We start from the raw sequence: 13,594 nt of genomic DNA, 5'->3' as shown, positions 1-13,594 counted from the left end.
GGGGGAGGGGGATGAAATAAAGAGCCCGGAAGTTGGTGAAAAAGCTAGAGAAGCAGGAATCTAATAGGAGAAAAGAGAAAGCCATTGAAGAAAGAAAAGGGCAGTAAAGCACCAGAGGGAGGCGATGGGCAGGCAAGGAGATAAGGTGAGAGAGGGAAAATAGGATAGGAAAAGGTGAGGGAGAGGGGGGGCATTACCAGAAGCTCAAGAAATCTATGTTCATGCCATCAGGTTGGAGACTACCCAGACAGAATACAAGATGTTGTTCCCACAACCTCAGTGTGGCCTCATTGCGACAGAAGATGAGGCCATGGATTGACATATCAGCGTGGGACGTGGAATTAAAATGGGTGGGCACTGGGAGATCCCGTTGCTTCTGACGGACAGAGCAAAGGTGCTCGGCGACAAGGTCTCCTAATCTACATCGGGTCTCACTGATACACAGGCCATACCAGAAGCACCACAGTAAATGACCCCAACAGACTCACAGACAAAGTGTCACCTCACCTGGAAGAACTGTTTGGGGACCTGAACGGTAGTGAGGGAGACACAGGGGCAGGTGTAGAACTTGTTCTGCTTGCAAGGATAAGTACAAGGAGGGAGATCAGTGGGGAGTGAGGAATGAACCAGGGAGTCACTTAGGGGGCGATTCCTGCAGAAAGCAGAAGGGAGGGAAAGATGCGCTTGGTGGTGAGGTCCTGTTGGAAATGGCGGAAGTTAGAGAATTATGTGCCGGACGCAGAGACTGGTGGGGTGGTATGTGAGAACTCTATCCTTGGTAGTGTGGCAGGAGGATCAGGTAAGAGCAGACATGTGTGAAATAGAAGAAATGCGGTTGAGGGCAGCATCGATGCTGGAGGAAAAAGGAAGACACCTCCTTCGTTCTGGAATGAAAAGCCTCATCCTGAGAGCAGATGCAGCCAGACAGGGGAATTGAGAGAAGGCGACGTCGTTTTTACAAGTAACAGGGTAGGAAGGTATAGTCCAGGTAGCTGTGAGAATCTATGGGTTTATAAAAGACATCAGTAGATAACCTGCCTCCAAAGATAGAGAGATCAAGAAAGGGGAGGGAGGTGTCAGAAATGGACCAGGTAAATTTGAGGGCAGGGTGGAAGTTGGAGGCAGAGTTGATGAAGTCAACGAGCTCTGCTTGGGTGCAAGAAACAGCAAACGTGAGGGACAGACCCCAGTGTAGGCTTGGAACATAGACTGTTTCAGGTAGCCAACAAAATGGCAGCCATGCAAGTGCCCATGGCTACAACCTTTGTGGGAAGGAAGTGTGAGGAGCCAAAGGAGTAATTATTAAGAGTGAGGACAAGTTCTGCTAGACAGAGGAGAGAGGGGGTGGATGGAGAAGTAAAGGAACTGGACATCCATAACGAAAATAAGATGACAGGGTCCAGGGAACTTGAAATCATTGAAAAGTGTGTGAAGTGTCAAGGATGTAGGTAGGAAGGGACTGAACTGGGGGGAATAAAGCAGAGTTGCAGTATGCAGATATGAGTTCAGTGGGGCAGGAACAAGCTGAAGCAATGGATCTACCTGGACGGGCGGGTTTGTTGTCCTTGGATAGGAGGTAGAAACGGGAGGTGTGGGGTGTGGGAACTATGAAGTTGGTGGCAGTGGATGGGAGCTCCCCAGAGCTGATCAGGTTGGTGATGGTGTGGGAGACAATGGCCTGGTTCTCCCTATGAGGCCCTGTTTGAGGGGTAAGAGGAGGTGTCTGAGAGTTGTCACTGGGCGTCTCTGGGTATCACCAGTACTTGTCATGAAATTTGTTGTTTTGCGGCAGCAGTACATTGCAATACATGGTAATGAAATCTATAAATTACAGTAAGCATATTAAAAATAAATTAAACAAGTATTACAAAAAAGAGAGAGAAAAAGTACTGAGGAAGTGTTCATGGGTTCATGAAATTTATCGGCAGAAGGGAAGAAGCTGTTCCTGAAACACTGAGTGTGTGCCTTCAGGCTACTGTACCTCCTCCTTGATGGCAGCAATGAAAAGGGGGCATGTCCTGAGTGATGGGGGTCCTTAAAATGGATGCTGCCTTTTTGAGGCATCACTTTTTGAAGGTGTCCTCCATGCTGGAGAGACTAGCACATTATGAAGGAGCTGGCTGAGCTTCTGCAGCTTTTTGTGATTGTGTGCCGTGGCCCTCCGTACCATGCAGGGACATAACCAGTTAGAATGCTCTCCATGGTACATCTGTAGAAATTTGCAAGTACTTTTGATGACATACCAATTCTCCTTAAACTCCCAATGAAATATAGCCACTGCTGTGCCTTCTTTGTAATTGCATCAATATGGTGGTGTAGGATAGATCTTCACGGACGTTGACACTCAGAAACTTGAAACTGTTCATCCTTTCCACTTTCGATTCTTTGATGATGACTGGAGTGTGTTCCCTCAACTTTCTCTTCCTGAAGAAGTCCAGTGAGTTATTTGGTTTTACTGATGTTGAGTGCAAGGTTGTTGCTCTGAGAGCACTTAACCAGCTGATCTATCTCATTTCTGTACTCCTCCTTGTCACCATCTGAAATACTGCCAACAATCGTTGCCCTCAGCAAATTTATAGATGCTGTTTGAGCTGTGCCTAGGCACATAGTAGAGCAGTGGGCTAAACACGCATCCTTGACGTGAGCCAGAGTTCTCATCAAGGAGATGTTATTTCTGATCCGCACAGACTGTGTTCTCCCGGTGAGGAAGTCAAGGATCCAGTTGCAGAGAGAAGTACTGAGGCCCTGGTCTGATTAGAACTGAGGGTATGATCGTGTTGAACGCTGAGCTGTAGTCAATAAACAGCAGCCTGACGTTAAGTATTATCATTGTTCAGGTGATCCAAGGCCAAGTGGAGAGCCAGTGAGATTGAATCTGCTGTAGACATATTTGTGGCAATAGGCAAGTTGCATTGGGTCTAGGTCCTTGCTTAGGCAGGAGTTGATTCTAGCCATGTCCAACCTCTCAAGGCACTTCATCACAGTAGATGTGAATTCCACTGGGTAACAGTCGTTGAGTCTGTTACCTTTCTTTCCTTTATATCATCCTAACATGGCAATGGTAAAGAAATCTACAGAAACCTTCAACCTTCTCTGTTAACTCCAATATTTAAAGCATTTATCATCAACAAATCTATATTAACTCTTAACATACCTGATGAAAGCTTACTTTGCTTTTGCAAAGACTATTAAATACAATGAGAAATGGACATAAAAATGTCTAAAATGTCAACTTTTTTAATACTGACAGTGCATCCAATTTAAACACTTTAATAATACTTATTCTTAAAATTGAGATAATGACAAGTAGTAACAAAATCTGTTTTCCCCTTTTGGCTGAAATTGATTTGGAGATGAAGGAGACATCCTTCATATCTTGCATCACATTAACAGAACTGCATCCCACTTATACCACAATCTAGTAAGGAGCACAATTTTTATTAAATGTTTCAAGCCATGGATGTAGCAAGAATAAAACACTATATATGTATATTTAATGGATATGTGTATTTAATGGTAATTACATTGACTTAAAAAATTAATTTATTTTTAAATTGCAGAAATACACCTAGGTAGCAAAACAAACCAATGCAACATCTCTTAACAGAAATAGGATACATCCAACCAAACTTCCATCCTCCCACATCACCAAGTTCTTCATCTGATTTGTGACGAAAGACGACCCGAAGCCTGGTACTTCATGAAGGGCTACAACATCACTTTCAGGACTGCTCATGTCTGCCAGTTAATTGGCAGCTTAAAAATCCTAAGTAGATGCTCATGTTCTTGAACTCAGCAGATGTAAAGTCCAAGGAGACAAACAGGAAAATATGGAGTAAGAGTTTTTCCTTTTTGGTGGGAAGGGATGTTTCTTGCAGGAAATTATCTGTAATTATTTAATGTACTTCTCCATGAATTTTTTGTGGAATTCTGAGCGAAGTGTATCATTCACAAATCTCTTATCCCTCTTTGATTCATCTATTCCTTTAGCACAGTTCTTGAACACGACATCATCATCCCACCTAAAAGACATAGAAAAAATATGGCATTGATATTCTACTCTTGAAAATACTGTGCATCTATTTTGGTCAGCCATGTAATTTTCAAAGACTGACAGATGATATTGATCTACCCACACCCCCACTAAATCCTGCAAACAGCTAAATCTTTCTGACATAGCTTAAAACTTAATATGAATTCAGACACACAACTACAGCAATGTATAAAATTTCTGAGGGATCACATTGGCCATGGCATTAAGATATTCTCTAAGAATAATATCTTTCATGTCCACCTTCAGAGGGCAATATCACAAACAAAAATCCACAATATCATTCTGATATTCCCACATTCCTGGAGCTGCTAGCTGAAATTATACGTGAAAGGTTTTAAAGATTTTGAGCCCAGCAAGAGTGCCTCTAAACCACAGACTGCCTCAAAGTGCAGAATAAGTCTTAAGAATACTCCAGATAAATTTCTTACACCTAACAATGACATATGTTTTAATGGAAGAATATCTGTAATGGACATCAATAATACACATATCTACATACATGAATGCAATATGGTACAATAGCAGATTAACCAAAATGCTCGATAAGAAACTCAATTGTTATTTCTGAAATATACTGGTCTCTGTACAGTGCTCTGCATCTGCAATACCCGGATGTTCATCTCTGATACACAACCAGCATTATGGAGAAGTTCCAAATTGCATCTGGACTAAACATGATTGCACAGATTTATTTTAAATAGTAAAATTATGGACTATTTGGTTAATAAAATACTTCCTGCCTTCAAAAATCATTGGTTGAAATTAAATAGGTGAGTGGCTTTTTTGATGGAAAGTGTAGGGTATGACTTTAAGAGATTCCCTTGCTCTGCTACCTAGTTTCATCAAATCTTTCATACCCACTTCCGTGGCATCTTTCATTTAAAAAGAAGCAAAAGGGAATCTGTATTGTAAAAGTGTTACATATCATGTGATTTCAGAAAAGAAGGGAATAATTCTACTAATATTTGAGCAGATGAATATCAATGAAAGCTGCTTTTCCTTCAAGACATCTTATTCTATGTTTAGGTATTCCACAAGATTTTAATTCTGTGGGATGCCTAAACAATTATCTTCAATAAGGATTAACACTACTGTATTTTAATACAACAGAAAAAGGAAACAAGTCAGCCAACTGTCAATGTTCCAAAATGTAGTGATTGATTACTGCATGGGAAACCAATTAGGATACAGTACAGAAATAAAGCAAGCATTCTTCTGATAGTAATATAATCTAAATAGTTCTCCGTCACATTACCTCCTCTTCACTTTGAAATTTGACTGTCCGATTAGATTTAGTAGAGGATTACCACTTAGAATATTTTCCATTCGAATTCGTTCTTCTTCAGCTTTTTGTTCACGCTCCTGTGAAATTAGAAATTCAGTTATGTATCACCTGCTGTTTAGAAAATTGTTATCCCCCAATATATCCCTGAATAAGGTTATTTCCTCGTAGATATGAGGAATTCTGGAGGAGCATTTTAAAATAAAATAAAATACAATGAGAAAAAAAACTTACAAGTTAAACTGTAATATAGACTTACAAATTCCTAAAGCCATTATTGAAATGTTCTATATTGTTCCATGATGAAGATTATAACAATTAAGATTTATACTTATTTCCTCTGCAACACTTAAAAAACAAAACCGCAAGAACTTTACTTATGATTTGCCATCATTATACCCCAGGAATAGTTTCAAACACACTTAAAAATGAGGTGTCAACGTTATGAAGCTGCAATACAATATTCTATGAAAACTAAACATCAAAAAGATACAAAATGAACGACCAAGTAATTTTACAACCAATGAATTAACTGAAACCCTGCAATTCTTCCAATTAAGACCACAAGATATAGGGGAAGAATTAGGCCATTTGGCTCATCGAGTCTGCTCTGCCATTTCATCATGGCTTATCCATTTTCCCTCTCAGCCCCAGTCTCCTGTCTTCTCCCTGTATCCCTTCATGCCTTGACCAATCAAAAATCTATCACCCTCTGCCTTAAATATACATAAAGAACTGGCCTCCACAGCTACCTATGGCAACAAGTCCCAAAATTCACCATCCTCTCTCTAAAGAAATTCCTCCTTGTGAATGATGTTGGACAATTAAAAAGCTAAAAGGTGGAGCTGTACATCTGATTTTCAGTAGCTGAGCATACCATCACTTTAAGGTGAGAAGTAGGAACTTCTGCTAAACACACAGCATTCAATTCCACCTGCAACTATGCAGCAAACTAATCTATATGGACAACTAACAAAATCTAGATAACATTCAGATGAATACAAGTCTAACAATGCCAAAGAAGCTTGATATCAAACAGGATGAATCAACCTACTTGACTGCTAAATGATCCAGAACCCTAAATATTCATTCCTTACACCAATGATGGACATTGGCTTGCTGCAGTGCGTGGACTCTACAAACCGCAATGCAGATAGTCCCCGAGATTACAGTGACAACACCTCCCAGATCTGTGATCTCTAACATCTGCATGCTTCCCTCCAATATATACTCCAGTGTGACTTGGAAACAAGTCACCATTCCGTCATCACTGCTGGATTTATGCCCTGGTGCTCCCTCTCCAAAAGTTCTTCAGAAGGACTTGCACAGTCTGAGAAGGCAACTCACTGTCACCTTTTCACAGATGATTTGAGATGGGCAGTAACACCTTGATACCGAGACCATTAACAAAAATAAAAGACCTTTGTCAGAAGATTGTAAAACAGCAATCCTTACTTTAGAAGATACATTTCCAATTATTTTACATGAGTAACTAGAATTTGTTTCCAAACACACTTCCACATATGTTTAAAAAAAGCTGTTCATTGACCAAATAATTAGACATTCTTCATTATCTTGCTCTTTGGGCACATTTTTTAAACAGTTTTTGAGAAGATCTGGGTATTTGGCTACATTAAGGACACAACAGGAGTACAAACTGCTGGTACCATTTTAAAAAGTAAAAGATTTGTCTGGTCCTAGCAGGATTGCAATGGGCCCTCTACCAAGTCATCAGATTTTCCTTAATCATTTGTTTCCTGTAAGTTCTAACAGTAAAATCTAGAAGAGAAACATAAAGCAATGCAGCCCTAGCCAGTTAAGAACTTAGACCACTAACTGACTGGAAGAAAAATATAACTCAGCCAGTCCATTTTTCACACTGAATAAATGGCTGGAAACAAAACTAGTCATTGGAGCAGAAATAATGTTTTAAGAACTGTGGGGAATAAGATACCTGAAAAGAACTTCAGATTTTCAAAGATTTACGTCACTTAAAGAGCACAGTAACTTGGTTTAATTCATATGTGAACAGCTGTATTCCATTGCTGACAGGTTTTATATTCAGGAGACACTGTGCATCAAATATTTTAAACTTCAACTGGCCTGGGTTGAAAATTTCTATGGCATTCTTGTCTAACACTTAAATACAGTCTACATATTCACAGCAAGCAAATGCATATCAAATTGCCAGTTTCTTGTTGATAAAAACTGTCCCAAAGCACAAGACAGGAAATACAGTCTTGGGAAAAATCCAGTTTACCATATTAGGGGCTGGAATGAACTAATATAAATTCTGAAACAACCATTTACTAAAAACTAAAATCAATAACAACCATTTCCAAACCTTGTTATTCCTCAAGCTTTTTTGATCATGTTTTTAAGATGGCTATATACTTATTCAGAAGCAATGTATAAATAATCATTCTTGCATTATATAATGACACAGTCTATTGTATTCTCCTGTCTGATTCTCTACCAGTCAACCAGATGATGTCATTTGGCCAGTGAATTCTCTCACTATCAAAATTAAAGAAATTCTCAGGAACAGGCTTAATTTGTAACTGGAGAGGACAAATACACCATTAAGTTTTTGCATGTGTACAACTGACAATCTTATTCCTTCCCTTTCTCTCTCTAACGTGCAGTGCACCAAAAATGAAGGATTTGTGAAATTCTTTTCTACTACAGTAGGTATGTCAATTTCTACAACCAACATAAATATAACTGAATGCTAGAAAACTGAAATTAATTCACGGATATTTTCTACATATATATTGCATATTTAAATGACTATACCCAATTTTCTGTCTGGTTAATTCCTAGTGAACACCTATGAATTAGAACAGTTAAGACACATGCAACAAGTTATTAAATGGTAATATAACAGTGGCAGAAAAACAGCCATGGTAATATAGGTTTCCCCCGTCATCTGAAGGTAGAGCGTTCCTAGGAAATGGTTTGTAAGCCGGAATGTCGTAAAGCGAAGAAGCAATTACCATTTATTTATATGGGAAAATTTTGTGAGCGTTTGCAGACCCAAAAATAACCTACCAAATCATGCCAAATAACACATAAAACCTAAAATAACAGTAACATATAGTAAAGGCAGGAATGACATGATAAATACACAGCCTATATAAAGTAGAAATACTTCTCTACAACGATTGCCTGCACAGATCTCCGTAGCAAAAATCTCACGCAAGCACTCTCGGCAGAAAATCTCACGAAAGCGCTGTTGGCATAAACACTCTCTCCAGTAACCTTTAGGCTATGAAGCTGCCAAATCTACCAAATAACACGTAAAAATACACAGCCTATATAAAGTAGAAATAATGTATTTACAGTGTAGTATCACTTACCAGAATTGGTTCAGCGCCAAGCACACTGATGATGGTGTGTTAGCCTGAGTCGTCGCAGGTTGGGGTGGTGCGGTGGCCCCCACCCTCCAGGTCGCCAACTGATACATTGCTGCGAAGAACGCAGTGGTAGCCGGGAGACACACTGCACATCTTTAAGATAAAAGCCAAAATAAACATGCTAATTAATTAGGTGCTGCCCGGCACGTAAATGTCGGCCCAGATCAGAGGCGATGCAATCGGCAATCGCCTCTGATCTGGGCCGACAATTACGTGCTAGGCGGCACCTAATTAATTAGCATGCTTATTTCGGCTTTTTTCTTAAAGATGTGCTGTGTGCCTCCTGGCTACCGCTGCATTCTCCACGAATCAGTACAGTATCTATCCGCAGCCTGGGTGTTGGGGTGGTGGGACACTGGGGTGTCATCTCGTCGTCTGTTTCCATTAGAACAGGCAGCTCATCTTCTCCTATGACTGCCTGCCTCGATGTCAAAGGTCGAGGTTCATCGTCTGCTGTGGTTGATGTGGAAGGCTTGCTTGACTGCTGAGCCTCACACATTTTTCTATCATACAGTTCTTTGTAAGCACTCAAACCATCCTGCAAATATCCCCTAAACCTACGTACCCTTTCAAAATTAAAGTCGTACTTTATCTTTGCAGCGAAAATCTCACGCAGTTGCTTCACTTTCACTATGGCGTTCGGTTTCGATTGTTATCCTTTCCTCTTCCAATTGCATCAGCTCTTCATCTATCAGTTCTTGGTCATGGGATGCCAAAACCTCTTCAACATCAGCTTCGTCAGCTTCCACAAGCCACACTCACTTTGTCCTTGCTTCGTTCACCACGATCGAAATGCTTAGTTATGTCTAGTTTTACGCTAAGTTTAACACCCTTACGAGCTCTTTCAGGCTTTTTCCGACACCTTAAAACTCATCTTGCAAATGGCTGCTCAATGCAACGTGTTTAAGCAATGCCGTTCCAAATCTGGGGGAGAGCGGCTGCTCGGGGCACGCGCTGCCTTTTATCACACGCTGATTTTGTCATAACAGTGAAAACACCTTCTGAAAGCGAAAACAGGGTACTAATGTAGGTCTTTCGTAACACAGGTTTCGTAAAGTGAACGTTCAAAAAGCGGGGGACACCTGTAGCTGCAAATATCCATTGCTCAAGGGGAAGTAGGTAAGATTAAATATTCTGTAACTAAATTAGAGAAAATATCTCATTTGTGAAGATATTTCAAGATGAAACAAGTTCTAAATGAAATGCAAAAAATGCTGTAAATAAGCAAAAGCTGTGAGAAATATTCCTTCTGCCTACACAGTGTCCATCTCCATAGATGTGCATATTGCTTCTAATTCCATCAGAAGGAATTTAATTACTAGTTTAAGCGGTTCAGCACAGTATCACGTGCTAAAGGGCCTGTTCCTGTGCTGTTCCTATGCTCTATGTAAAAGGTATCAGATGACTTCATTAGAACCAAAGCAAGGCAAGGGGAAGAGTTAGGAGATGAACAAGAGAAAGAAAACATGAAGAAAATAAAATCTATATCCAGAAAAGGGTGCTTAAAGGGCTAGATTGGAGATTCAAGCAGTGATAATCTTCACAAAACTGGACTAAAATTATTTTCAGTTAGTGAAATAAGAGAACTTCAAGGATCAGTGACTTTAATTTTGTTGACTTTTTCCTTTGGCAATAATTTTACTTTATACTTTTATCTATGCTTAGGGCTATCAGAATATATCTTATAGAATATTTCACGGAATAAATCAACAAGTTTGGATACACACTTATTTTCAACAAATCAATTTAACAACTCTGACAAAGATTTATTTTTACAGTTTCAAAGAATTGAAGTCAAGGCTAACAATACTGAACAACTAGAAAGAAATGGGGAGACTTGTTTAAGATTCTTAATTATCCTCACGATGGAAATATTTAGCACATTACGTTTTTTCTTTAAGAATCCACGATTTGGCAATAGATCATTTTCCAGTACTAACTACATTTCATAAATGTCCAGGAAATCTTAAAACAACAGGGTAATTTGCTTAGAGTAGTATTTTGAAAGAATACTGTCACTTTAGGCTGAACAAAACATACACCTTATACTAAAACTCAGAAGGAAACGCAGAAACAAGTTATTGTCTGCATATACAGTACATGGATTGCAAATGTTATCTCATAACAGTAGATCTTTGTGTACAAGTAAAAATTTTGATAAAGTTTATTTTGGACTTAAAAGAAATTGTAATGATCTGAATCTCCTGTCGTCGTCCCCCCCCCCGCCCCCCGCCAGCTCTTTCACTTGTTTTGCCCTACTCATCAGCCAATGGATCTGATCATCACATCACAAATAAGAAACACTCTAAACTCCACGGGTCAGTAAAATTAACTGGAAAAACAACTTAAGCCAGAGGGTGGGAGCATGCAAATTTGAAGTTACAGTAAAGGACCTTCTGAAGTTGTTTCACATGAGAAATTCCATGGGAAGGATTCATTTGGATGGATTGTGTCCAAATGCTTTTTTTACTCAATTTAAAAACACACTCCAAGAAAACTAATTAAGTAGTTGGACTATCCAACAAAACTTTATACTTGTATTTGAATGTAACTGTTTCACCTGCTTGATACCAACTCTTCAAGTACTCAGTTCAAATACTGTACAAAATCGTGGGCTAAAGTCAAATGTATCTAGAAAACTTCAACAAATCCTTTTTCAAATCAATGGTAAAGTCTGGATAGTATCAATGGTAAATCTGGATTTGATGTGCGCACAAGACCTTTATATAATTTTAGATCATCTGCTTTTTTTCAATCAATATTTAGTATACTTTCAGATGAAATTTTGAGCCATTGATCTGGCAATATTACATTACAAGACATGCTTGAAACATGAAATATTGAATTTGCATTTACACTCACTTAAGCTGCTTTAACCTTTGCTGCATGACATATAGACCATGACAGAAATATACAGCTCAGGTGAAAAGCTATAAATAAATAACTTCTATGTTTTCAATCTTCCATACCAAAATATCAGTTTTTGTGTACTTTTCAACCAAAGCAATTGCAGCCTAATGATATTCTTACTCTATTTAATAATGTAAATACAGTATAATGGCATTGAAATGCCAAGTGTGCTGTAACAATATGCTTTACATAGCACTTATAATTGCCAAAAAAGCACTTTACAAATTAAACAGAAAACCAGGAAAACAAATCAGAAAAGATAAATTAATGCATGATCAAAGAGGAATGTACAGAAGGAAACAGTCTAGTTAAAAATACGAACTCAATTCTAAAAAAGGTCTTTTGGCTAAAAATAAAGAAAATAATTCTTCACCCAATCAGACCAGACTTGCTAATTGACTAAGTTTGCTCAAATAAACCTTTGATACATTGAAATAGAGATATGAATTAAATCAGAAGAACAGAAAGAAGATCATGGAAATGCAAGCTGGAGGAACATCAAAAAACTAAAGATTTAAAGATTAAAGATTAGCTTTATTTGTCACATGTACATTTGAACACAGTGGAATGCATCATTTGCATCAATGGCTAACACAGTCTGAACATGTACTGGGGTAGCCCACATATGTCACCGTGCTTCTGGTACCAGCATTGTATACTCACAATGTACTAATGTTAGTCTGGAACATGGGAGGAATCAGAATTACCCAAAAGAAACCCGCATGATCATGGGAAGAACAAACTCCTTACAGACAGCAGCAGGAAATGAACCCTGATTGCTGGCACTATAAAGCGTTACACGGACTGCTACACTACTGTGCCACCAAAGAAAACCAGATCAAAACAAGCAGTCTTTTGGCAAGGCGGGGTGGGAATGTTGATGAGTCTGACAGACAGCTAGGAGGACATTCACAATAGACATGGATTGGGAAGAATAAGGATACTTAGAAGCAGAATCATGAGCAACAAGATGCACTGTCCAAGTATCCATGAATGAAAGTTTGAGAGAAGAATTTATACGTGCAGCATAAGCAGATGCCCAAAACAGCATAGTGAACTTGGCTTATTTCATGGCCACAGTTATTAATGAAAAGAAAACAAAACATTATAATCAATTCCCAGTGGTTGTCAGCATCTTAGTAGTTCTAGCTAACAGCACAATTATTATTAATCTCCAGACCAACTTATCCTACCCTTAAAATGAAATCATTTTACTGAGAAGATATAATCACAAAAATTTCAAATTTAGACACTAGTTCATTTTTCTACAAAGGGCACTTATTGCCCAACTGTAATCAGTGACAATTGTATAGTGGGAAATTGACTTCTTTAGCCGTTCATGTCCAAGGATGCAAGGTGCCCTGGAGTGTTGAAAGTGAAGGAGTTGCATGATTTTAACTCAGCACGACAAAGGAATAACACCATATTTCCAAGTTGAAATGGTGTAACACTTCAAGCAAATATTATTCCCTTATGCCCACTGCTCATGGCTTTCTAGATCAGAGCAGCAATAAATTCAGAAAATGGTAGGAACTTTAGAAAATACTCTCACAGGGATAGCAGCAGTGCTTTTTGTAAAAGACATAATCTGCCAGTGGCAGATGGCGCACTGATTAAAAATTGCTTTAACCACCAAGGCACATGGAGTGTGCTTTATCACACCTCTCTCACTTGCATCCTGCAAATGAAAAGAAGACCAAAATATGGGCAATGAAGTAATGAAACTGAGAAGGTACTGAGAAGGTCAGGCAGAATCTCAGTAAAAAGAAACAGAGTTAATGTTTTGCTGGAACTATCTGATCATGAGTGATCTTAAAGGAGAAGAGTGGAATGTCAGTTGGAAATTTGATCTGGAGTTATTTGCTTAGGAAAAGGCGGTGGCTGTGGAAGAGCACTTTGGTCAACACCTCATCAAAAATGAGGAAGAGGTGA

The 13,594-nt window shown here is 38.9% G+C and overlaps 1 protein-coding gene across 1 annotated transcript in view; it reads right to left on the bottom strand.

The window, feature by feature from the left end:
* Nucleotides 1–3,228: 3,228 nt before the first annotated feature.
* cwc15 (CWC15 spliceosome associated protein homolog) overlaps nucleotides 3,229–13,594 on the bottom strand; it is a 33,939-nt gene continuing 23,573 nt past the window's right edge. The window contains exons 6-7 of the mRNA XM_063053833.1: nucleotides 5,310–5,416; nucleotides 3,229–4,022 (exon numbers count right to left, since the gene is read on the bottom strand). Of these exons, the coding sequence (XP_062909903.1) occupies nucleotides 3,893–4,022; nucleotides 5,310–5,416 (237 nt within the window). The 3' untranslated portion in view covers nucleotides 3,229–3,892. The remainder of the gene's footprint in view (nucleotides 4,023–5,309; nucleotides 5,417–13,594) is intronic.

The sequence above is a fragment of the Mobula hypostoma genome, chromosome 7 (genome assembly GCF_963921235.1).
Source record: "Mobula hypostoma chromosome 7, sMobHyp1.1, whole genome shotgun sequence".
In the NCBI taxonomy this organism is placed as follows: domain Eukaryota; kingdom Metazoa; phylum Chordata; class Chondrichthyes; order Myliobatiformes; family Myliobatidae; genus Mobula; species Mobula hypostoma.
This window is presented reverse-complemented; position numbering and strand designations above follow the sequence as displayed.